Consider the following 8,198-nt stretch of genomic DNA (forward strand, 5'->3'; position numbering starts at 1 on the left):
GGCCCGGCTTGAGCTTCACAGGGCAGTGGGACCCCGAGGAGCTGTCCTCCCTGCACTCCAGCCCCTCCCCCATCCACAGACAAGGCTTCAGCTGCGGGACCAGTCCTACAGAAGCACCAGGAGCGCCTGAGAGCACCACGAGCGAGGCCCCTGGAGCCGCACCTCACTGTGAGCCTGAACCAGCAGAAGAGGAGCAGATGGTGACCTCAGCGCCACCATCAGGCACAGGTGGGAAGAGCCGCACAAGACATTAGCGTTCCAATAGTAGCATCATTTAGGGTGGGACGAAACACAAGGGTCTGGGACAGGGGTGTCCAAACTTTTTTCACCAAGGGCTGCATTTTGAAACTTATACGGAGCAGAGGGCCACAGACAACCCGACAATGTCAAATTTGTCAAATAACAAATAGCATTTTACATTGTTTTGATTCCTCCACACCTTTAATAATACATGGAACATTAATATTAGGTTGGTATAACGTCAAAATGCTTGAATTTTTCCTATTTTACAGTAAATTTTACTACTTTTTGATGTTTGGACCAAGTTAGCCGGAACAAAAATTGGTCTGAGGGTCGCATTTGGCCCCCGGGCCGTAGTTTGGACATGCCTGGTCTATGAGAACTAGAAATGGAAAATGGAAATTAAAATAATATATTTTTATTATTTATTTTCTGTAAAAGCTGCACATATTGGTTGCTTTCTAATGTAACGTAATCTTTGTTGGTTATAAAATAAAATAACTCAAATAAAATGTCAGGTGATTGAAAGAACAAAAATCCCAACGTAAAATGAGGGAAAGTGTGGCTGCTGTAAAATATTCTATTGAAATCATTTTGAAGATATGTACAAGAATTAGAATATTGAATACACTATAAAACTACACAAACTTGCAGTGTATTCTTTCAAACAAGGGCACAAGGTCACGGTTCTTTCTCTCCTTCTGTGGTACAGGCGCAGAGAGGCAGGCGTGTCCGGCAGAAGCAGAGGTTCCGGCAGAAAGGAGCCCGTGTGATGAACATGAGGGGCCCGACTCAGCCTCACTGCACTGGGCCGGATCAGAGCCGGATCAGAACCGCTCCTCACACAACAACAACCACATCCGACTGAAGAGCCAGGAGAGCGAGAGGAGCAGCTCGTCTCCAGGGGCCAATAGTAAGAATTCACTTCACAAGTTTCATTACGCCGCTTCCACTTCTACTATAAACAGATAGAAAACAACAGTAAATATTAGTGCAAACGTGATCTACATTACCTTGGATCCGTTAACGCAGTTAGTGAGTCCTGTAACTGTCATTGTACTTCGAATAATTATTACTAATGTCATTTTAGCGGTTAATTCTGTCATTTCTGTGCATAATAACTGCCATGGTTGCCAGCAGAAGGCACATGGACTCGTGTGAAGCAGTTGAAACGAGGCAAAGAACAGTAGTTGTCATCTATTATAAATGCATGCTCGGTAGTTTTGTAGTGCTTTACGTTTTTGAAAAGAAGACTGATTTTAGAGATGTGAATTTGAAACTTCTGGAGTTTACTTATATGTATGAATAATAAAACTTAGGCTTAGAAAGTACATGACGGGAGAGTGGCGCTTCAGGCTGATCTTTATGTCTCTGGAGAAAAAGCATCGGTCACAATGTCCCATACAATGGCTGCAATACATAATATAACAGGCCAAACTGACCAAAACACTCAAGTCATTTTGCTTTAGGGTCTCACCTTAAAGCTCTAGTTTAGGTCATGCTAGTGTCTGGAGTGCTGAGCAGCAGCAGGTTCTCATGGTGCTGTGCTCCTTTGTGCAGGATCACAGCTGTTTGCTCTGTACAACCACACTGAGGACCTGGACTCGTCCCTGCGCTTCTACTCGCTCAGGGTCCCGCTCAGGGTGCACAGGGAGGCGGGGCTCGTCACAGACGTCGACGCCCACTGGCTGGATCACATGACCCAGCACTTCATCAGTGGCGCTCAGCTCGTGGACGGCTTCTTCCACGTCGGAGAGGAGAGCGGTAGGTGATGACACAGAGTATTCATAAGTATTTCTGATGTTTATATGGACAGACTCAAAGGGAGATGACAAAATTAACTGAAACTGTGATTTTCCTGCTGAAAACTGTGGTTCCTCGGTTAATTCTTGTGAATGTGTAAGTTACAGTGGCTTGCTATAGTGTTCATACCCTTGGAACCTTTGCACACTCTCTCAGGTCATGACCACAAACATCGTATTGGCATTTTCTGTGACACAAAGAGGCACAATCATGAAAAGTGCTTCGAGCAAATGTCTTAAGGCTTCCTGAGTCAATACTTTCTCTGCAATTACAACTCCAAGTCTTTTGGGGTGGATTAGATTAGCCTTTATTGTCCCCATATGGCAGAGCTTTTCAAAGTGGGGGACGCGCCCATTTAGGGAGGCGACGTGATATGCCAAAGGGGGCACTAGAACTATGGGCAAATGTGTGGATTTTACACGTGACGGACGTGTTTTCAGCCACAGTTAAACACCCAGCGCCAACACAGGGTTAATCTCTACATATGAGAGAGAAGCAGAGGGGTGGAGCCTCTGAGTGCCCCTCACATGTCTGCCTCGGGTTTAGGACGAGCCAAAGCTTTGCCTACTGCCTGTATCATGTGTGTTTTCTCCCTCTGTGCTTCTCCATGCTCCGCCTCCTCTCTTCCCGGGTCTCAACTCCATGAACTGACCGTTTAAAAGTGTAATGTTATGTGTGCAGTTACATAGCCTCTTTTCCATTTTGATCCCATGCGCTTTTCGTGGGAAATGTGAATTATGAGTGCAAAGATATAAGTAGAAAACACTTGTTTGTGATGCAGACACGTGGTCATAAAAGTGATCCACAGGTCCCAAGAAGAAACGTGAAGCGTCTCAGAGCTCAGAGGAATAGAAGAGAGGTGTAGAAGGAGATCAGATCCATGAGTCTATGTGTCGGGCCAGATAAAGGCTTCAAGCACAAGCTCTACCAAAGAGTAATTTGTCTTCTAAATTTGACCCATCCTTCAATGCCACTGGGCACACTGGGGGTGTTTCACAGTGGGGAATGTGTGTTCAGTCATGTCCCGTGTCACAATGTTTTGTTTTTAGGCCAAAAGGTTCAGTTTGGGTCTGCTCAGACCAGAGCACCTTCTTCCATGTTTGCTGTGTCCTCCACATGGCTTATGGCAAACAGGACTTCTTATGGCAGTTTTTCAACAATGGCTTTTTCTTTCCGCTCTTCCATAAAGGCCAGATTTGTGTAGTGCACGATTCATAGTTTTCCTGTGGACAGCTTCCCTGACCACCTGAGCTGTGGGTCTCTGCAGCTCCTCCAGAGTTACATCTCTGATCAGTTCGACCTGTAGGTTTTGGTGGAACACCAAGTTTCTTTCCATTTTGGGATGGTGGATTGAACAGTGCTCTGGGGGATGTTCAACGCTAGGGACATTTTCTTATAACCTAAGCCTGCATTAAACGTCTTTATCCCGGTGTGTTCCATGGAGTTCATGATGACGTCTGCTCCCCAACATTCTTTTAACAAACCTCTGTGCACTCTTCAGTTTTTTATGTTTTAAAAACCTCTTGTGTGTTGCTCTTTCACAAAAAAAGCCAATACAATTTTGTTTGTGGTCGTGACGTACAAACCCTCATGTCTGTACATGAGGGTTTGTATACTTCTCCTCCACCCAAGAGCAGATTGTAAAATCAGATGTTTGACTAAATCAGACGCTTTAACACATTTTAAACCCGGATAAAAGAGCAGTGTGCGTTGCTTTAGAACGCTTTGGGCTGAGAGCAAATTGGCTGCGCATGACGATCCACCCTGCTTTACTGTGCGATCTGAAAAAGCTGAGAGCGAAGGAGCTCTAAAGCAAATCTAAACACTTGGAAATGGGGACATTGCTTTTAGAGTGTCTTGTACAATGGGGATTGTTTATGGGATTGAAATAAGAAATATAAGGCCCAGGCGAGCGAAAGCATTTAAAAAGCCACAAAGCTCAGAAGGCCTCTCTGTCCAGGGCCTCAGTGATGATGTGAGGGACATGATTCTGTGACTGACCGGTCTGACCCCATGTGCTCCTCAGACAGTGGAGTGTCGTTGGTGGACAGCGTCTTCATTTTCCAGAGCTCGGCAGAGTCAATGAACGCCTCGTACGACGCCATCGTGGTGGAGCAGTGGACTGTGGTGGATGTGAGTGTCAGTTTTCTGTCAGTGTGAGGACTGGAGACTAAGCTCTTTTCTCTCAGACACGGAGCAGGATCACAGAGGAATTAGAGTGTTTCAGCCCCACGGGCACTAGCGAGGAGTGATTTGGACTCAAACTCTATATTTTACTGGATTATCTTTGAAAGATCAGTGCACTCTTGTTTAAAAGATTTCTCCACACATTTTTCTTCATCTGCAGCTTTAGAGTTGGGGTTTAGATTGAATAACTTACTGTACATCATGTCATTATTTTTGCAAAGGTAATTTTCTTAAAGCAATGTATTTGAATCATAGTTGAAGTGTTTTTTTCTGTTTAAATGTACCTTAAAAAAAATGTAAATGGAATTATACAACTCTAAACTGAATCACTATTGAAACGTTGGTAAAAAAAAAACTATAGTCCCAAAATTATAAAAGACTATACTGGAAGATAATGCATTTAAAGGGGTTCTATTGTTTATTATTATATAAAGAAAATGTAATAAAGTAAAAATCTGCCTTGAGACTGCTGTGTGCCGTCTCCATCGAATTATAAAGTAGTTTATTCTCTGTAAAGTGCGCGTGTAAATGTTTGTTTGCTTAATTGTGACGGTAAACTCTGCCCTGAACCTATTGAATCATAAACTCAATGCAGTAAATAATTAGGACACTAAGAATTAGTCATTTAATCGATTAATCGGCCGATGGAGTTTTAGGCGACCAACGTTTTTATTTTTCTGCTAATCCTAATCTATATTATAAGGATTTAAATGGGACAACAGTGAAAATGGTTCATTTGATTGTATTTTGGGGGGATTTATATGTAAAAAGGCAGATATACATAAAGAAAGTTTTTGCCACGCCCCCTTTAGTCGAACAAGAATGTCTTCACTATGAATGCATTAGTTAAGTCAGCAATACATTTGGACCTGCTGCAAACAGTTTAAAATCAACTCGTTTCTCACATTTTAAGATGGTAAACATCTGGTGCGGCACCTTTAAGGTCACGTGGTTTAGGAAGCAGAACAATGAGCGTGTAGAGTCTGTGTTCCTCCTGTGTGAAGGCCCTTGTCTGTGCCGTGTCCAGGGCGTGGTGGTGAAGGCCGACTACATCCCTCTGCTCCAGTCCTTGGCTCCGTTTGGCTGGAGACTCATGTGTGTCCTGCCCACACCCATCGTCAAGACCAACAGGTGACGGCAGCGTTTCTCCACTCGCACAAACCGTCAGTGTGATATAGGAGGAGGAAATAACCCAGTTTCAGCAGATAACAACAGAGGAATGATCCGTTTAGAATAGAGGCGGGCGATATAGACCAAAATTAATCTATTTAAATGTATTAGTTGAGGTTTATATGGGACAAATGTGAAATGAGAGTCAAATTACCCCCAAAAGTGCAGAAATATCATGTTACATTATTGTTAATCAGCTCTTTGTGCAGCATTTTGCTCGACTTAAGTATTGGGTGACCAGATTTTTTAATTAAAAACTGGGACACACTGGAGTTGGGAGTAATGATAGTAAAAAGTATGGGTTGATTAAGTAAATGTTTAGCACTCTGTCCATTCACATCTCTTTTACGGCTCACTTGTCTTAAAATAAAGGAAATGAGTGCATCTTTTGTGTTAAAGCCAGGTTTTCTCTAACTATGTCGAATAAATCTTTTGTGATAGAACTATAGAAATGTCTGTTAATTTACCTTCAGGGCCAAAACCGTCACGTCGACATATTGGACACGTTTAGATCTGGAACTGTCAAAAAGATCTCTTTATATTGTACGTCATGATGGTGTAATTTTGCTACATTTCCATAATTTTGCGCGCTTAGTTCAACCCCATCACGACTGACAACTGTAAACAAGTATTATTGTCACATCAGAGTACCGTAAGCCCTTTACTGTCAGCGCTCACATTTTGAACCGCGCACAGAGGCCCCCGTCACATCTCGACATGAATCCGCATTTAAACCAGTCACGGAAAACAACATGATATTAAAAGCGTGCGTGTAAACCAATAATGGTGGTCTTTGTGTGCAGCGACGGCAGCCTCTCCACCAAGCAGATCCTGTTCCTGCAGCGGCCCGTTCTGCCGAGGAGGAGGAGAGACTTCAAGGTACCGCCGTCACTCCGCGGGGCGTTCAGGGTCACGTCGACTGCCGCTTAAAAAGTCCGCCTTCTGACAATGTGACGCGCACGCATCCAAAGCTAATTATAGACAGCTCTGTTGTGTTCTGTCAGCCGCCGTCTCCTGAGAAACAAAGAGGCGAGAAGAGGAGAGAGTTAGGCTGGAGTTATCTGGGACGATCAGCCCAGGTCGACGTATGCAGTTATATGACTCGAGTAATTAACAAAGTATGCAAAAATGTACTTTTGAAAGTGTTTAAAATCCCAGGGAAACACGCCCACTGTTCTGTACTACGAATGTTTTACCGTACTTAAACTGTGGCAGAAAAGCATTTACACAGTGCACCTTTAAACTGTGGTCAATTTGGAATTATAAATGAAATAATGTGTTATTTTATTTCATGTCTAAATGTGTTAACGACAATTATAGAATTTTCCTGACTGACTGCTCGTTTCACCATTTCTGTTACAGTTTGGTGGGTTTTTTCCATAATGAATCTCCAGCTCCATTATTATAATGGGCTCAAAGAATGTTGTGATGTCATCTGAAACACAAAGTAATATAAATGATAATAGTACAGAAGACACAATAAATTACTTTTGTATGTAGTAAATTAAGATACATTCGCACCATTGATTAAGAGGGGAAAACAAAGCATTCTGTCTTTTAAAAGGGTGAAAAGTCCTCAAATGGCTTAATTCACTATGAACATGAAGTAAACGATATGGTGAGAAAAGACAGCCTCGTTATTAAATATGGGCCACTATATTCTTGGTAGAAGCGTGTTCGGTAGGACCAGCATTTCACACAGATATTGCTTTATACTTTTGCCCACAAAGAAAGAACACAACCTAAAGAAGAATCCGCTTGTGTTTGATTTCAGATGAACCTCAGAAGCCGAAACAAGGCCAAGAGGAGCAGCGGCGTTGGGGGACCGTTTGAAGAGAGCTACCCCTCTCTGCTGGAGCTGGACAGCCTGAGGAGGGGCACGAGCCGTCCAGAGGAAGCCCCGACGCAGAGGAGGAGGACAGAGGAACCAGAGTGGAGGAAGAACCAGGAGCGGCACCAGGGAAACGTCTTCTTCCTGTCGGGAAACGGAGCGGCGCTGGAGGGCAGGGAGGAGGAGGAGGAAGAGGAGGAGGAGGAGGAGGAGACGGACGTGGACAACATTCACGTCCACACGAGCGTCAAGTGGACAGACGTGTGCCGCAAGGAGTCCCGGGGCCCGGCCGAGGAGCCCGTCCAGATCCAGCTCTTCTCCGGGGTCTGCTGACAGCACGCCGGGGTTCACACTGTCACTGGGAACACGTGGGAGAGTCGTGGGGGACGGGACACGACAGATGGGTTTAACCAAACTTACCGCAATGCAATTCCTCAGTATTTGTCTTGATTTAAGGCTGCCGGTCGTCAGAGTTTAGTTTCAACGCTCTTTTCAGTGCTGTAGGCGTGTCAAAGGTCCCATTTGTGCTTCTGTTGGGCCGCTTCACCGCGTGTTTCCTCATCAAACGCTTATTTAGGATCAAACTGGGGCTAAAATTAGAACAAAACCAGCTCTAAAACCCAACTAGGTCAAGATCAGGCCCAAGTATGTGAACGCATCCTTAGTTTTAGTTTAATTCTAGTACATTTAAGCTATTTCATAAAGTCATCTGTTTAAAAGTGCTTTAGACTTTAAACTCTAAAAACTAGGGAGTTAATCTTAGGTGTTTTTGAAAAGTCATGAGTACTTTCTTTCCACTCTCCCATCTCTTGTTTTTGCTTCATTTATCTTTCATTTCATTTAATAATTGTTTTATTGACTTAAAGGCGTAATGGACGATTTTTTCGGCCCAAATCTGAGTCTCATTTCCTCGTGGCGTGGACTGCCGATTAGTCCTGTATCAATCATAGGATGCACCTACTGCTCA

The 8,198-nt window shown here is 43.8% G+C and overlaps 1 protein-coding gene across 1 annotated transcript in view; it reads left to right on the top strand.

Annotated features, from left to right (window-relative positions):
- Nucleotides 1–7,795, top strand: part of rftn1a (raftlin, lipid raft linker 1a) — a 62,201-nt gene extending 54,406 nt beyond the window's left edge. The window contains exons 5-11 of the mRNA XM_072447783.1: nt 1–228; nt 953–1,153; nt 1,801–2,004; nt 4,070–4,176; nt 5,258–5,361; nt 6,204–6,279; nt 7,175–7,795. The exon at nt 1–228 is cut by the window's left edge and continues 55 nt beyond it. Coding sequence (XP_072303884.1) covers nt 1–228; nt 953–1,153; nt 1,801–2,004; nt 4,070–4,176; nt 5,258–5,361; nt 6,204–6,279; nt 7,175–7,564 — 1,310 coding nt within the window. The 3' untranslated portion in view covers nt 7,565–7,795. The remainder of the gene's footprint in view (nt 229–952; nt 1,154–1,800; nt 2,005–4,069; nt 4,177–5,257; nt 5,362–6,203; nt 6,280–7,174) is intronic.
- Nucleotides 7,796–8,198: the final 403 nt, after the last annotated feature.

Source organism: Eucyclogobius newberryi, unplaced genomic scaffold (genome assembly GCF_026437365.1).
Source record: "Eucyclogobius newberryi isolate DKJ021-1_F unplaced genomic scaffold, fEucNew1.0.hap1 SCAF_16, whole genome shotgun sequence".
Taxonomy (NCBI): domain Eukaryota; kingdom Metazoa; phylum Chordata; class Actinopteri; order Gobiiformes; family Gobiidae; genus Eucyclogobius; species Eucyclogobius newberryi.